Consider the following 18,419-nt stretch of genomic DNA (forward strand, 5'->3'; position numbering starts at 1 on the left):
GCAGGTCCTTACCAGACATCACTGGAAACAACATCGCCTATGGGCACAAACCCACCTTCGCTGGACCAGACAGGACTGGCAAAAAGTGCTCTTCACTGACTAGCTGCAATTTGTCTCACCAGGGGTGATGGTCTGACTCGCATTTTTCAGGAATGAGCGTTACACTAAGGCCTATACTCTGGAGTGGGATCGATTGGCATCTGGGGCAGTGTGTCACAGCATCACCGGACTGAGCTTGTTATGATTGCAGGCAATCTCAACGCTGTCTTCTTGGCATCCGTCTGTCTCTGGAGACAATGGAATATGCGTCAAGGAGTCTCTGTGGTTGGTTTGCAGCGCCTGCTGTGACTGTACAGTCCGATTTTGGAGCGGCAGGCTCTATTGCAGTTGCTGCAGATGTAGCATGTGCCTGGGTCTATTTGTCCTATATCTGCTAATGCAACCCTCTGCCGTCTGTGCTTTTTCCGCTCTTCCCACTCGTGCTCTCTTTTCTTCTCAGACACCTTGATGCTTGCTTTAACCACTTGCCTCCATCTGCAGCGATCTGCAGCTTCTACTTCCCAGACTGCTGGGTTGACGTTGCCTGCTTTCAAATCACGTTTACAAACGTCTTTGTAGCAAAGAACAGGCCTTCCTATAGGTCTGGAGCCCGTAGCAAGCTCACTGTAGAGTAGATCCTTGGGTATACGACCATCCTGCATGCGACTGACGTGGCCTAGCCAGCGCAGGCGTTTCTGGGAGAGTAATGCAAACATGCTTGTTATTCCAGCCTGGAATAACAAGCGCATGTGGAATGAGTTGAGTCTGCGTTCTTGCCGGGAGTACAGGGTCCATGCTTCACTACCATAGAGTAGAGTACTGAGCACGCAAGCTTGATATACCCTCATCTTGGTGTGGTTTGTCAGCATGGAATTATCCCAAGCTCTCTTTGCTAGGCGGGCCATAGCTGCTGCTGCCTTTCCAATCCGAGTGTTTAGTTCGGCATCCAGGGAGAGGTTGCTGGAGATGGTAGAGCCAAGGTAGGTAAAGTTATCTACCACTTCAAGGGTGTAGTCAGCAATGGAGATGTTTGGGATGCTGCTAACATCTTGGCCCATTATGTTGGTCTTTTTAAGACTGATGGTGAGGCCAAAATCTCTACAGGCATCCATGAAGTAGTTGATGAGTTGCTGTAGAGCTACCTCAGAGTGTGCAGTCAAGGCAGCGTCATCTGCAAAAAGCATCTCCCGTATCAGAACCTTACGCACCTTGGTTTTTGCTCGGAGGCGTGCAATGTTGTACAGGTTTCTATCGGTTCGAGTGTAGATATATATGCCTTCTTCTGCTTTGCTAAAGGCATGGGTCAGCAGCAAGGAAAAGAAAATGCCGAAGAGCGTTGGAGCGAGTACGCAGCCCTGCTTCACTCCACCTCTGATAGGGAATGGGTCCGAGGAAGAGCCATCATACTGGACGATGCCTTGCATATCATCATGAAAAGAAGTGATGATCCTCAGGAGCTTGTGGGGGCATCCTATTCTTTGCAGAAGGGTGAAGAGGCCTTTCCGGCTGACTAGATCGAATGCCTTAGTCAAATCGATAAAGGCGATGTACAATGGTCGCCTCTGCTCGCGACATTTCTCTTGTAGCTGCCTCAGTGAGAAGATCATGTCAATTGTTGATCTCCCTGCTCTGAATCCACACTGAGCTTCAGGATATACGCGTTCTCAACGCTGTGCGTTACAGGAAAGACATCCTGCTCCCTCATGTGGTATACTTTCTGCAGGCTCATCCTGACATGACCCTTATAACTTGTGAATAGTTTGGCCTAATGTCAAGGGAATTGTCTCTTTAGATTCATTGAGCAATACAGAGTTGAATTATACCTAGTGTTCCAATTTAAACCATGTTGCGCTATGGCCATTGCAATTTCTTTTTGAACGATTTACCGTATCTAGACGAAACTTGGTGTGTGTCATTGGCTTGCAATCCTTACCAAATTTATCAATTGAATGCCACACAAAGTTATCAATTGAATTTGTGATATTTGCAGAGTTGCCGAGAAATGGCCTCACAAATGTGAAACCCCAAACAGGAAGTGAGGCTCTATCTTTACAACACTTATATCATCACCGTGCCCAGAGGCTACCTGAGCAGTTTGGGGTCATTGAAACCTACTAGACAAAAGTTAGTAGCAATTGTATAGTGTTATAAGGAATTCTTCTTATCGCTTTTAAAGCGGGTTTACTTTCTGCGCCACCCAATAGAATTGTGAAAATAAACTTTCCCAAATTCGTTACTGCCTCTGTTGATCAAACAAACAGATAGTCCCACCCCCAACTCAAACCATCGGTCGAGTCAAAGTTGTTGTGTAGAACTATACATGTGACTCAAAACAAAGATACATTTTCATAGTGCCACAGAAACAGTGTTTACATTTTTTGAGAAAATTAACCTTCATATGGATTCCTTCTAGTTGTCTCTGCATATTAAGCTGGGTTTGGAGAAAGTATTTTAACACAGAAAAAAGTTAAACACTTCAGCTTTAATCTGCTTTGCCAGAAACCGTCACCCGTGATGCTAATATCCTATTTATTTCACTTTACTTAGCTTTCGCTTTGGTATGTTGCTACTTGCTTGGACCCGTAATTGCTGCTTGCAGCTATATAATACTGTCTATTTTCAATTTTGGGTGATCGATCCCTTTAAGGGCAGAACAACTACGAATACATTTTGACAATGGCACCAGCCTCAGCTATCTGACTGTTGTTTTGTAAAAGTGAGATTGTTAACTCTGAGTTACTCCCAATCACTTGCCGGGCAACTTCAAACCTGTTGACAAATACCTCTAATTACACATTTAAACAGTTGAGCAATAAGCCCTGTGTCTTCATTCTGGTTTATTTTAGCATGTGAGAGATGGTAGGACAGAAGTATAGTGCTGGCCTAGGAGGCTTTCCACGGGATATGGCTCTTTTTGTTTTGCCTTTGAAAAAACACATTTTGGGCTTATGTGATACAAAGTAAAATTCCCCTTTTTCAACTCCTCCCATTCAATCACCTTTCATATATAGGTCACTTTTCATGATCCAATCCATTCCTGATGGTTACAATCAAGTCTTGCCCAACATTTTATTTTTGTTGAATACCCCTTGGTATGCAAACGCAGTTTTATTTTGACTTGATCACTTCTTGTCAAGATTTTTTTTTCTCTAACATATTTATCCTTTCTATGTGGAGTGCTCTCATACATTCATCAAGATTATGATAACAATGATAACAAAACAGAATATGACTGAGACATAAAGACAGTAAGATTAATGTGGGCGAATGTTCTGAATGCAAATTTGTATGTGAAGCTTAAAAAAAAGCATGTTAACTAAGATAAATTATGTAGGTGTATGGTTGTGTTTGATGGAAAGCAGATAAATAGTGCTTAATGTTGGAGAAATTACTTCTGTTTTTAGATGCAAGCAGCTCCTAATTCAGTCAGTTTGAGATTTCATTCTAATGACTCATGATCGACATATTGGCAATAAAGAAGCTGTGTTTTATGAATCAATATTAGTAGGGTGGACATCTGTTGGGTGAAATCATCCAACAGATGATTGGAAGGAAAGGAACATGGGAAATCCAAAGGTAAAGAGGTCAAGAGCCTTCAAACTTAATTTATTAAATGGCACTTCTTCAAAATGTTAAAAATAACAGACTTGAAGAACATTGTGATGAAGTGGCAACTTAATAAATGGTCTTTGGCAGTGTGTCAATTGTGGATGTTATTACAACCTAATCTCATTGAATGAATGTTTTTATAATTACATTTTTGCAAACTGACTTTTACGTGCCACGTTCTTCATTTCGCTGCAGTTTCCTAGTGAAATTAATACTAGAGGTGCTACAACAACTGAGCGTTTAACAAATCACTACTACAACGGCTGATTATGAATTTATAAACACTTATTTTTCACACTGTTACTCACACACTGCAATGTTATGCATTACAGATCCATCTACATTTACACACATTTTTCAATGTGAGTAGCCTCCACAGTAGCTCACTTAATAGTGTTGGAATTGAACATGGAAGATTACGGTAAGAGCCATATGACAATGTGTAATAGAAGCAACACAAAATAACATGGTTGCTTCAGAAAATGTGTTAATTAGTTAAAGACAACGGCACGCACAGACCTCAGCAGTGACAGGTGTGAAAGGATAAAAAAAAGGCCCAGAGTTTTATTATTATAATTATTATTATTTATTTATTTTTTAAAGAGAAGCACTTATCTATAACTTATTCTTTGCTTTTTAAGTATTTAAGCATTTTTCTTGTATTATAATTTTTTTTATCCCTTATTTCCTTTTTGACAAATAATATCCTATTCGGTTATATTTCTAACAAAAAGCACCATATTTGTAACTTTTTTTTTACACACATGGTCTATGATAATCCCAAGTGTGGAGCGGAGGGGGGCGGGGCCGGGCTGGAATGTCGCACGCCCGGTCCCCAATTGGCCTGATGGGGTGCTCGAGGGATAAAGGCGGCCGGTGAAGAAGGATCGAGAGAGAGAGAATTACGGGAATGTCCGTCATGTGTGTTTTTATGTTTGTGTGTTCTGGTTTAAGATTTCATTAAGTTATTATTTATATTGACAAGCCGGTTCTCGCCTCCTCCTTGCCCATCTTAACCCCCTTACATTGGTGCCAAAACCCGGGAAAGAATTATCCAAGTCATGGAAGGAAATCGCCCCGTGGAGTCCTCCCAGCTGGTGGAGGTCCTCCAGTCCCTCGCTGCGATACATCAGAGCCACCAACAGTCCCTGCTTGAGCTCCGGCAGGACCAAGATCGTCGGCTCTTCAAGATCATGCGGGCTCAAGCAGAGGACCGGCATGCAATCCGGAGTCTCCTCAGCCAGGAGGCCGCTACAGCCACAGCCGCGACCCCGGACCCACGCGCCTCTTTGCCGCCGCCCACGTTACAGAAGATGGGGGCGGCGGACGATCCGGAAGCTTTTCTCGACCTCTCCGGGCGAACCGGAGTCAAACCTCCGAACCCCAGCGGACAGAACGCACCTTTTCTGGCGGCACGTGGGGACACTCCTCCGCCCCTGGCAGTGGCCCTACCGCTCCAGGCGGTCGTGGAGTTGCTTCCCTCCTCCCCTCGTGGACGGGGGTCTTCCCTCGACCCCTCCATGTCTCTGGGGACAGCAGGGCACTCCTCCGCCCCCGGCAGCGGCTCCCTCGCTCCAGGCGGTCGGGGAATCCAGTCCCCACTCGCCCCGCAGACGGCCGCCGTTCCCCGCGTCCGGGTGGTCGGGCTACTCCGTCACCCGGCAGATAGCAGATAGCAGCGGCGCTCCCCTGGGTCGACGGCAGTGTAGAGGACTCTGCAACGGGCATCCCTCCTCCTTCCCGGGTTTCAGCACCAATGTAAGGGGGTTAAGATGGGCAAGGAGGAGGCGAGAACCAGCTTGTCAATATAAATAATAATTTAATGAAAACTTAAACCAAAACACAAACATAAACACACACATGACGGACATGCCCGTAATTCTCTCTCCTTCCCAAACGTCGTCACCGGCCGCCTTTATCCCTCGCGTGCCCCATCAGGCCAATTGGGGACCGGGTGTGCGACATTCCAGCCCGGCCCGGCCCCGCCCCCCTCCGCTCCACACCATGTTTTTGACATGTGCCATAGTAAAACCATGAAATCGTTTGAAGTATCTTGGAGTAATATGACAGTATCATGAAATATGAATATAATCATTCAGTACCATGGTATTACCCTGGTAATGGCACAGTGCCTTTTTTTTTGTTATAGGGCTCTAATTTTTTCTTGTCTCATTGCTCTTTTCACTTTTCTTATCTCTGCATTCTCACTTTATCATTTTATCTCTGCTATTTCCATTCTGACCTCGTCATCGTGGTTTTGAATGGGTAGCCTATATGTCAAAAAATGGTAATCCATGGTATTTTTCTGATAGACATTAGTCTATTAGTTTAAACAAAAAACAAATTGACTTCATCAGACAGCTTCTTCAGTTAATGTCAGTAATCTATAAAAGGCGTATTCAATTTCTATCACTGAAAATTATGTGAACGCTCCCATACGCCCCCTATCTGCTGTAGCATGCGCTGTTAAAGGCACCTACACATTATTTTCTTTAATACACCTGCAATTTACAAAGAAGCCTCATAATAACACATTACTACTGTTATTGTGAGATTATTACGAGTTTTTAAATGAAGTTCCTAAATGTAAATTCGGGAGGAGGAAGCCCATCTAATCTTTCAATTAACAGCCAGAGTCTATAAGCAGCTGTTTACCTCTCTTCGGTCTCAGGTGTTTCCAGCATCCGGTCATTCCATCCCTGTAACATGTCCAACCTCCTGGAAATCCAGCTATTCCTGTCAGTCGAGGGACTATCTTTTCTTGCTGAGTCACCAACAATCTCCACTCATGCAAGATTGGATCCTCCTTTTCCAAGCACAGATACCCCTTCTGAGCGTTCAAGCTGCAAAATCCAGCGCTCCTACAAACCACACTCCAGAAGACCGCTCTCCCCTCATCCAAGGCAGCCAACTTTAACCACGTCTCGTTCCCCATCTTCCCGGACATCATCTCCTCATACTCTCGCCATTACTCCATCATGCCCCCCCCCATTTCAAAATGTTCTGTCAACAGCCTACGTCAAGCCCTCTCCAGTTCCGGAATCTATTTCTCCTGCAGATCTTCAAAATTTCAACTATACAAACTTCTCGTGAGCTCCCATAACCGTTCAAACATCCCAAAAATCTCCCCAAAACCTCCTAAGAGCAAAACTCAGCTCTTATCCACCTCGATCTCCCTCCTGTCTTGATGCTCAGGACACTCTCGTCCACAGTGCGCTAATCCAGATGCAGCCGCTCACACTTCCTCGTCCGCCATTTTCCTCCCAGCCAAATACAGTGACCGCTCAAAATAGTTCTGTTGCTAATCCGGCTCTCATCCACCCCTCTCCGTTATTCCCTTCAATTTCCAGGCAAGAACCAGCACTTTTACACTATTCTATTTTTCCATTTAATTCTAACCCTTTTCAAAGAGCTGACACTTGTGTGAGTATGCCTCTGCAAACTGTCACTCCCCCATTCAACCTACTGCATCTAAGAAGAGAGTGGAACCTACCATGAGGCTGCCTCCACAAATGCCCCCACCCCCTCCACTCCACTCTTCTCTCTTCTGCTCCGAATCCTTTTCATGAAGCGGACCCTAGCATGAGGCTGCCTCTGGAAAAAAGCCTACACAACTCCAGTTTGATCTGCAACAACTTGCAGTCTGTGACAGCCGAACCCAACATAATAGAGGCCTTCATCAACAAAGAAATAGATTCTGGATTCATGATTGATCCTTTTGATTTCCGCCCATTTGAATTGAATCGGCTGCAAAAGCAGTCCCAAAATATTTGACAAGCTCTCCAAAGACCTGGATTCTACAAAACAATTATGCAATCCCCTACCTTATTCATCTCCTTGATGGCTTCCTTGTAATTTCCCCAAGCCATTTTCCTGCAGCAAAACATTTTAAACTGTCATAAAAGTCTTCTCTGATCTAGGAATTCCACTCTCTCCTAAGAAAACCTCAGGCCCATGTACATCGCTGGAATTCCTCCTAGTTCTGTCAAATTCCAAGCCTCCCTTCTTAAAGAAAAAAATATACAGAATAATAGCCATTGCATCCAATCTGCTAGAAACAACCCATTGCAGAAAAGTGACATTTGCTTTCTCTCCTAGGCCACTTAAATTACGCTATGTGCATAATTTCCAAAGATCGGCCTTTCATTTCCCAACTGCTTACACTCGGTACCTCAGTTCCAGGTCTAGACAACATCACTAATTTAACTCTGGCCAGGCAGATTTGAAATTCTGGACCATGTTCCTAAAGCAATGGAATGGGCTAACCTTTTTCTACTACAATATTTTGTACCAACCCTGTTTACTGATGCCGCCTCCTCCATAGGTTTCGGAAGTGACTACAAAGGATGGTGGTTCACCGCAACCTGGACACCCGAGCTCACCTCTCCCCCCCAGCCTGCCGAATCGACCACCCTGTTTGAGATGTATCCCATCCTCATAGCAGCCCATCTATGAGGATCCAAATGGTCAACAAAAACAAACGTTCCAAAATTCATGCCCCTTCTGAGATTACTTATTTGGATTTCTGCCAGCAACCAATTCATCATCAAAGCTGATCATATTTCATGTCACCAAAATCAAATCACTGATCCCGTTTTCTCTTTCAGAAATTCAGAACATTGGCTCCGGAAGCAGACACCAACCCAACTCCTCCCTATTCAGAGTTCAAATTCCTTTAAACCACCCTCTTAGACATCTACACACCCTCAATATCACAAGCTGTCTCTCCCAAACACTACAAATTTACTGGAGAGCTTGGAGTTCCTAAGCAAACAACTTTTTTTGTTTTTCCAGATTTTTCCCTCCTCTCCATATCCTCTTTCATCTCTCACCTCCATAATACCAAATCAGTTCAGCCAGGAACAATCAAAGTCTACCTCAGCGGCATACATTTCTTCTTTAAACTCATCCATGGCCAACAATTCCCTACCATTACAAACCCCCAGATATATCTCCTTATCATGGGTTTACAAAAAACAAATCCCACCCGTCCCGACACCAGACAACCACTAACCATCGACATCCAAAGCAAATGCCTTGCTACTCTTCGCTCTGGTTTATTTCCCCCCAAAAATACAAGAACCCTAGACGCTATGTTCAATTTAGCTTTCTTCAGCTTCCTCAGAGTCTCAGAACTCACCATCAACTTTCAACCCAGCCATCCATCCCACCTTCTCAGACTTTAAATTCTTAAACCAGGGGTGTCAAACTCAGTTCCTTGAGGGCCACAGCCCTGCAGAGTTTAGTTCCAGCCCTGGAAAAATGCCTTCTTGTTATCTTTAAGCACTCCTGAAGACCTTGATTAGCTGCTTCAGGTGTGTTTAATTAGGGTTGGAGCTAAACTCTTGTGGACTGTGGCCCTCCAGGAACCGAGTTTGACACCCCTGTCTTAAACCATGACACAATCCGGTTCAACATGAAAGAGTAAACTGATCAACTGAAACATGGACATTCACTTTTAATTTTCAATCTGCCAACCCCCTTTCAGCCATACTCTCAAATAACCTCTTTGCTGAACCCTCTATTTGTCCACGACAAAAACCTCCCTGCTTCTAGACATTGGTTTAAAAAAAAAAATCAAAAAATCATCCTCAACTGATCCTTTTCTCTTCCCTGAACATATCTCTTCCCATTCCTTCCGCATATGGGCCGCTACTACAGCCACCCAGAAAGGCCTATCTGAACAACAAAAAAATGCTTGGTCAGTGGTCATCCCACACCTTCAAAACTTATGTTCGATCCAACCTCCATCACATCAGACAAGCACACCAAACACCCGGAACACACCTCCCTAACATTACGCACTATGCTCTCTGGTTCGATCGCTGAGTGAGCTTTCCCGTTGATATATATCGGAGGCTCTCCCTTTCGAAGCACAGCGGGAGCTCTCCCATTCAAATCGCAGTGTGAGCCCTTCGTTCAGGTGCCGTTGGGGCTCTCCCCTTCCGAATTGCAGTGTGATCCTTCATGTTCTCTACCATGGAGGATTTCTCATTCGGATCGCAGTGTGTGTCCTCCTATCTGAACAGTGCACTGGAGGTACCATGATTTGTTTGCCCCCCGAGCGCAGCAGGCCCCCATACTCCTTATGTGATCCAGGCCCTCGCGTTGGAAGGATTGTAGCTCTGCATCTTATCTATATACCGTAGTCTCCCTCCTTCTGATACTGGGTGGTTTTGCTTTGGATATTGTTCATCTTCTTCCACTGGGGACGAGGACCTCCTTCCCCATATGTGACATTTAAGAGCCCATGTACCTTTGATTCATGGGCTCCATGTCATGGACACTGCGGCAGGACATACTCCAGTTCTACTACTTTAAATCCTCCAGTCCAAACGCTGCTCCCGCAGGAGCAATTTCAAAGTGTCACTGCCGCAGCAGTGCTCACTCGCGTCGATAAACGCAGTGGCGAGATGCGTGGGTACTTCAGAGCTTGAGTTGAAGCTGCTTCCTCGAGCCCCTCCACCGCGGACAGTAAGCCAAATAAGTTTAACCTTAATAGCTTAAAGATTATATGGGCAAAAAACGTGTCAATTTTGTTTTATTTTACAATTTTAAAGTAATTATAAAAATTTATACTTTTTTTCAGGATGACCAGAAGGGCAACTTTTAGATTCGCTCCCCTGAGTTTTTCCCTGTTTTCGGTTTTGTTTAACTCTCATTTGCTTTTAGGACACTATTGCTTAGGTTTAGTTTCAACTTTAGGTTAGGGAGGAAAGGTTTACTAATTAAAACCTCAATCTAATATTCACCTAAAAACACGTCTTATTACGACACCATTTCACTCACATTTGGTGCCCACCCACTGAACATTTCACTGGGAAACTGCGACAGTTTTTTTTTACTGAAGCACGTATTTTCATTGTGAAAATTTTTTCTACAGTCATGTATTGTTCATGAGATCAGGCTGTGTTACTAATATACTGTATATACATTTTAAGAGAGAAATAAACAAATAAAACTAACCTCCATCCTCGGCTTCCAGGATTCCCTGCAGGTATTTAAAGGAGCCAGATTGTTTGGGAGCTGACACCGGTTCTTCAATGTCCTGAAGCATCCTGTACACATCTGACTGTGTGTCGAACCCATTGCTGCTGCCTGATGAATTCACTAGTGGTTCAGGGCTGAAACCGAGGAAAAAATATACACATCTACTTCTGGAGCAATCTGGGATATTTTCACATTGTTGGTCTTCCAAAGTGATTTAGGAAGTAAAATAAAAGTAATGAGTAAGATGATTACTTTCTTGATATATATATATATAGTTTTATATATATATATATATATATATATATATATATATATATATATATATATAAAACTTTATCAAAAAGTACTCGCATTACTTTACTTACTATAACCCCAAATGTTTATTGTAATTGTCATACTACTATATTGCTTGGAATCGCACCCAACACTTTCACCCACTGTTGCATATGGTTGTGACAATAAAGGGATTTCATTTTGATTTGACTTTGAAAAGAAATGTTTTCTTATTACTTTGTAATCAATAACACCAAACACTGGTTTATAATGCTAAACAACTCAAAGTTCTCACGTGAACACGTGCCACTGAGAACAAGATTTTGTTGTCTCATGAAAAGTCTAACTTCTCATTGGAAAATTAGATGTTTTTCACCAAAACACTTGCAAAATGAAGTACAAGCCACATTTTGGGTGCTTTAAGCTTTAAGTGAGTCCCTATATTAACTGTCATTGCATTGAGAAGTCAGCCTGGGATGTTAAATATTATTTATTTTGTGCAACATTTCATTTTGTGTTCTGAATAAAGCCTAATTTCTATAATGGAAGAAGCCAAACGTTTCTTATCCTGAATGAAATAAAGAACCCTAGGAGAACATAATCTGCCTTTATTTTAAGATTAGTTAATTGAGGGTGACCTCAACCTTGAGGAGACCGTCTTCAAAGGTACCAATTTTTAAAGGTAAAATGATAACCTAGCTAGCTACAATCTTTTCAACTGACACGTGTAATTATAAATATAGAACGTCATGTCCAAACCCCACCTGTAATTATTTTTAACCAACCATAAATAATCTTTGACAGAGAGATCTCGTACCTCAATCGATTTTATGGATGTGTGCAAGCCAGTGAAATACCACCAAAAAACACCTTAGCAGAACACAAATGTCAGTGCATTTCATTATAATTAGCATTTTCATATGTACAAATTAGCCTTAAGAAAGAACGTCATAAAGGTTTGGAACAACATGAACGACATTATGACAGAATTATTTTTATAAAAGGTAAAAATTCCTTTAAAATTACCATTTTTAATTCCAACATGGGAAAATCCTGACGATCACTTCCTTGATAAATCACTATGTTTTTCACGGCCTTGTGTGAAACATAAATATACGTTTCTGGCAGCAGTACCATTGCAAGTCTGGAATAGTTTGTGTTGGCTATAGAAATTAGCTTGACTCAGTATTGAACGAGAAGTGCATGGCATGTGAACATGGCCAGCAAAAACGTTGCAATATTGGGAATCCTCTCGGGGGGTTGTGTATGTGACATCATGCAAAAACATTTTTTCCTGCATTAAATGACACACCTGTTTGGAGAGCACAGACTGAGGCATGCCATCTGCTTCGGTAGGGCACCGTTGCCATTGTTGTGTGAATATAGCCCAGTTGGATTGTTGTACACAGGTCTTGAGTTGCCATTGTTATAGGGCATGCTGCTGGTAATGGGACTCTTGGGGGATGGGCTCTTGGGAAAGGAGCTATATCCACTGCTGATTGGTCGGAAGATCTAATAAAAAAAATAAAAATACATGAGTGATTAGAATTATAAGAAACTATTTCACTGCATATTTTAGGATATTTAAATTATTTTAAGTTTAGTTTTGGAACTCTACATTGAGCAAGCTCTCTCATTGTCTAACATTTAAATTACAGAGGTTTTTCTCTGAAACCCTTCTCCTCCCCAACACCAATATCTATATCTGATACAAGGTGTAGCAGCATGTCTGTGTATGTTATAGCAGTAACAAGTCTTCGTACTTGCTCTGCAGCAGCAGCAGCTGTAGTGTAAGCAGGTCTAGTTTGCCAAGACATGGGATGCACCAATCCGATACTGATAGATGGATTGGTTATTGGTCAAACAAATGGTTCAAATCCGATAATGTGTGTTAGTCACATTCATTACTGTAGAGCTCTAGAAATGACATAAAATAACCATAAAAGTGCCATTAAAGTAATCCATATAGTTTGCAAGCACCCCACTTCAGAGTTAATGAGGGCTGCTCTGTTGCGTCACATCCTTTCAGCACACGTGGCGCTCATGATGCACTGCTGTTTTCAGCTCTCAGAGCACCGTACAATATGTGAGCACTCCACAAAAACAACATCTCAGATCAACTCTGCTTTTGATGTCAAGCTGTATAGTTGAATTTTTTCTGCAGTGATTTAGGGGGATTTCTTTTTGTTTTAGCAAAATAGTGTTCCCCTTCTGTCACTCACTCGACATTGTGTCGAATGAAGTGACACAAGGGTCTTCCTTGGGAGCCTAGCGTATCTCTGAACTTGAGAAAAGGCCAATGAGAAATTGACAGACAGAATTTGCATGTCCCGCCCCCAGACATACGGTAATAAAGGGAAGTGGGCGTGTGTCTGTAAGTCAGAATTTTTTCTTCTGAGCCGAGCGGTTGTGCAACAGCAAGCTGAAGTTCACCACTGTTCCACTCACCTCTGTTGGCAGGAAGCACTAATGTTGGATCTTACGGCGTGTTTCCAGCTGGCGTTCTCGCTCTCTGCACGCTGTGCAGTCCACACCCCTGGGCGCTTCAACAGCGCTTTCAATGCCTAAAAGAGTGTTTTCCCCTCCTAAAAAAGTTTTTATTTGCTTAAAGAGTTAGAGATTCCACTCATAAAAGAGCAAAACACAGACAGGCGTTGAATCTCCTTTTCAGGACGTGTCTTTTTGAAGGCCCTTCCGCCACTGTGTAGTTCCTGAATGCGGTCAATATCTCTCCAAGACCGACAACCACAGACGCTGCCTCGTGTGCCTGGGCAGCTGTCACACTGAGGTGGCGTTTGTGGATGGTTCATGTACTCACTGCAAGAACATGATCATGGCAGCGTTGCAATCACGGCTCTCCTTCATTTCAGCTGCCCCCAGTGTCACTCCTTCCCACAAGATTGAGGACGACCCGGCTGGCGATGAAGGTGATTTGGGGATGACGACGGGCTCCGTTTCGCCGGGTAAATCCCCACAAACCTCCCACCCCCTGGCACACTCGCTTGCTTCCTTCCGCCTGCTCGGGATTAATGCAGCTCGCCTTGCGGCCAGCCGGAATTCTCCCTTGAGCCCCTGGAATTGGATGATGACATTGCCACTGCATCGGAGAGCATCCAGGCATCTGATGCAGAGGACTCTACTGGGCTGCCGCCTTCGGGCCAGCTCGCCCAGTCTGAGGCTGACACGCAGATGGCCGACATGCTTGCCCGGGCTGCCGTGAGCGTGGGCTTGGACTGGAAACCTCCGTCCTCCCCACAGCCTTCATGGCTTGACGACTGGTACATCGGCTCAAGGCGTCGCTCCCAGCCACACCCCACCCACGTACCGTTCTTCCCGGAAGTGCATGACGAGCTGACGCGGTCGTGGAGGGCAACTTTTACTGCCCGGAACCGGCCCCTCCGCTCGTCCGGTCTCACTACACTGGACGGTGGGGCGGCCAACGGGTACACGGAGGTCCCTCAGGTGGACAGAGCAGTTGCGATCCACCGGTGTCCCGAGAATGCCGCCACTTGGCAAGAACGCCCGGTACTCCCCTCCTGAGCCTGTAGGATGACGTCATCACTGACCTCGAATGCCTACAGTGCCACCGGACAGGCTGCCTCTGCCCTGCATACCATGGCTCTCCTGCAGGTCCTGCAGTGCATGGCACTTAAAGATCTGCACCTGGGTAGTCCCGACCCCCACATGCTGCAGGAACTGTGCTCTGCCACCGTCCTAGTTCTCAGAGCCGCGAAGGTCACAGCGCAGGCACTCGGGCGGGTGATGGCCACCCTCGTTGTCCAGGAGCGCCACCTCTGGCTGAACATGGTCGAGATGCACGACGTTGACAAGGCATGTTTTCTCAACGCCCCCGTCTCCCAGCTTGGCCTCTTCGGCGACACCGTCGAAGACTTCGCCCAGCAGTTTTCGGCAGTGAAAAGGCAGTCGGAGGCGATTTCTCACATCATGCTGTGGCGTCGGTAAACCAGCACACCCCGCCTACCCGCTGAGGACGTCTCCCTGCGGTTAAACAACAGGCAGCTCTGCCTCAACCCGGCCCAGCTCTCAGTCCCAGCGTTGAGCACCTCGCAGGCCCCCCCATCTCCAGGAACCCTTCCAGGACCAGGAAAGCTCCTAACCGCTCCTGAGATGGATTACCCGGACAGTCAGGCATTTGCTGATGAGCTGGTACCAAGACCAATCTGTCCCCCGGTGGAGGGTCGGGAGGAGAATCCTTGTTTCCCTTATTTTCTTTTGCCACACCACCTTCTGGCTGTGGTACCCCTATTCTCAATAAAAGAGTGATTTCCTCATCTTGCCAGTGCACGCCGTACTCATGGTGCCCCGGCTCCAAACTCCTACAGTCCCGGCTCCCCGGACGCAGTCACCTTGCCTTCAGACCCACGACTGCTCAGCCCCGGCAGGCCAGCGCTGTCCTGCTATCGTGGCCCACCACAACGTAGTGGACGGCAAGTCCTTGGGTAAGCACGACTTGATTAGCAGGTTCCTTAGAGGCACCTGGAACCCTCCCCAGCCAAGCCTGTTCCCGTTCTGGGATCTCTCAGTCGTCGTCTTGGGCCTTCAGAGACCCTCCTTCGAGCCACTTGACTCAGTTGAGCTCAAGGCCCTCTACCTGAAGACGGCCCTCCTGATAGTTCTAGCTTCCATCAAGAGGGTTGGGGAACTGCAAGCGTTCTCTGTCAGCGACACCTGCCTGGAGTTTGGTCTGGCACATACTCAAGTTATCCTGAGGCTGCGACCGGGCTACATGCCCAAGGTTCCTATGACCCCTTTCAGGGATCAGGTCATGAACCTGCAAGCGCTGCCCCGGGAGGAGGCAGACCCAGCCCTTTCGTTGCTGTGTCCGGTACATGCTTTGCGTATCTATTTGGACCACACACAGAGCTTAAGATGTTCTGAGCAGCACTTTGTCTGCTTTGGTGGATGATGGAAAGGAAACACCATCTCCAAACAGAGCTTAGCTCACTGGGTCGTTGAAAGGAAATACCGCCTTCCTAGACGCATTTCATAGCTTTAAGATAGCCCCAGCCGCTTCACACTCTATGCGAGAGACATGGTTAGAGAAAAGGCCACGGCTGCCGGGTTTGCTCCCATGCTAGTCATGTAGCACCTGTTTCCCCTCAGGGGTGCTGAGAAACTAAGGTCTGTATATGTCTGTATATGACACCTTCTTCTGGGGATGTTGGGGAGTGTTACGTGCAGCCGATACAGTTGCTTCTAGCACGCAGCAGCCTGCTTGCACCTGTGTCATCACGGGTGCAAACCAACGTCATTACTGTTGTAACCTCCATTCCCAGAGGGAGGGAACGAGATGTTCTGTCCCTTCTGCCACGACACTAGACCTACCACTGTAAACGGCCGTACCTTATTCTCGGCTCCTCAATTCAAAAACCTGACTGACAGACGCACGCACGCTTCTCTTTATACCTGTATCTCCGGGGGCGGGACATGCAAATTCTGTCTGCCAATTTCTCATAGACCTTTTCTCAAGTTCAGAGGTACACGAGGCTCCCAAGGAAGACCCCTTGTGTCACTTCATTCGACACAACGTCTCGTTCCCTCCCTCAGGGAACGAAGGTTACAACAGTAACCGTGACGTTCTCCTTCAATTCTGGAGATGGGACATAATTTCTCATTCTGAAAATATTTAGTCTGAAGCAAAAAGTTTGGATCCTAATTCTCAAATCAATATTATGTCCATACACTCAGACAACCAGTAAAAGAAAAATAAACTGTTTTTCTGACTGTACATACTAATGTACATATTATCTGTGTTGGTAAATGTGTTGATCAATTAAAACGATGAATAAAAAATTACAGCGAATCCACAGCTCATATGTGAGCGTAGCAAGGTGCTGTTTCTCATATCATGTTTGAAGAGGGTGTTTCCAAGTCTTAAAGGCTTGGACAACTAAGAAATAAATGTTCTCTGATGCCTCACTATACAGTAGATTCCAACTGAGCCTGGTATAAACCACCCAAATAAAGAACTATGTTTCACTATGTTCAACTTCAATGTTGGGGGCAGTGAGGCTAGACTTTCATCCCTTTCTGTTCATTGTTGTTTCAACGCTGTGACAAAGAAAAACAAAAACCCATCTCAAATTCCCAGTATTATAGTACAAAGAGTTCCAAGGGCAACAAGACAGGAGTTTTATTGCATTCTCATCTTTAAGTGGATAGAAGCCAGCTGCTCTCCAAGTTTATAATTTAAAAGGGTCCAGTTATCTGGTCTAGTGGCTCTAACAGCCTCTTTGCAAAGTCTGCATTTCACAGTGACAGATCTATGCTAAAATGTGCCACTCAAGTCTTGATTAATAAATAAACTTCAGCCTCTGAACTTTGGTATTATTCAGAAAGGATCTGCAGTGTGCAGGTGCTACACACAACCAGAATGAGCACAGTGTTTGAAAGACTTTACTTTTATTGCAAGTTCTTTATTCGGACTTGAATACCTCTTCTATTATTACCATGTTTTCAATGTCAGAAACAAAATTGATTTAGATAATTTTTGTGGGCTCAATTTGACAAAAGATTTATTCTGAGATTGTAATGAAGAAAAACATCTTGAAAATCTTGAAAAGAACATTTTATTGAGTAGTTTAGCTTTATCATTTTTTTTTTTTTTTTTTTATAATTTATTAAAATTAAGTAGTACTTGAAGATATGTTGTTTTAAAATGTATTAATATTTTTAAAACAATTTCCCTCAAATAAATTCCATCCAAATTCAGAAATGTTGCAGAAAAACACAAAACAGAAAATAATATCAAATAACTCCTGTAGACCCTCAACAAGTCTCTTATATCTTTTCAAATGGGTCATGGCAAAGTTAATTCAGGTTGTCAGATGTTAAAACTCCATGAAACTTAATAATATTCATGGACATTATATAATTTTTATATGAAATCCTTCTTTTTTTGCCTTGAAAAAATCAAAAGGAAATGTAAGATTAATTGGGAAATAATTTTTTTGAGTCATTAAATAAAAACTTTAAATGAAAATGGTATAAATGAACCAACATGAATACAAAGAGTACATTAACTAGCGTTAACATAATGTGCTCAACCTAGTCTCATAGAATGAACTTTACAATAACAAAATTTTTGCAAACTGACTTTTACGTGCCATGTTCTACGTTTCGCTGCAGTTTCCTGGTGAAATTAACACATGAGGTCTTACAGCAATTGTGCGTTTTATTCACTTTCACACAAATCATGAAAATAATGGCTGATTATGACTTTATAAACACACTTTTACTATTTTAACGCATGTAATACAGACTTATTTACACTTACACACTTATTCTAATGTGATTAGATTGCGCTGAAGGTCACCCGATTGAGTGTTGGACTTGAAGCACACTGAAATTCGCAGTTCGAGATCAGTCAAGCACGCTAGCTGACACGTGAGATGAAAGTGTCAAAGAAGTGACAGGACATGACATGGTTGCTTCAGACAATTAGCATTTCATCTTGCATTTGCTTTTAAGACTCTAGGGTAAGGATG

The 18,419-nt window shown here is 44.1% G+C and overlaps 1 protein-coding gene across 1 annotated transcript in view; it reads right to left on the minus strand.

Moving 5' to 3' along the window:
• LOC127625239 (PDZ and LIM domain protein 4-like) overlaps positions 1–18,419 on the minus strand; it is an 83,561-nt gene that overhangs the window by 20,387 nt on the left and 44,755 nt on the right. Inside the window, exons 4-5 of the mRNA XM_052100400.1 lie at positions 12,224–12,423; positions 10,615–10,772 (exon numbers count right to left, since the gene is read on the minus strand). Of these exons, the coding sequence (XP_051956360.1) occupies positions 10,615–10,772; positions 12,224–12,423 (358 nt within the window). The remainder of the gene's footprint in view (positions 1–10,614; positions 10,773–12,223; positions 12,424–18,419) is intronic.

Source organism: Xyrauchen texanus, chromosome 31 (assembly GCF_025860055.1).
Source record: "Xyrauchen texanus isolate HMW12.3.18 chromosome 31, RBS_HiC_50CHRs, whole genome shotgun sequence".
Lineage (NCBI taxonomy): Eukaryota > Metazoa > Chordata > Actinopteri > Cypriniformes > Catostomidae > Xyrauchen > Xyrauchen texanus.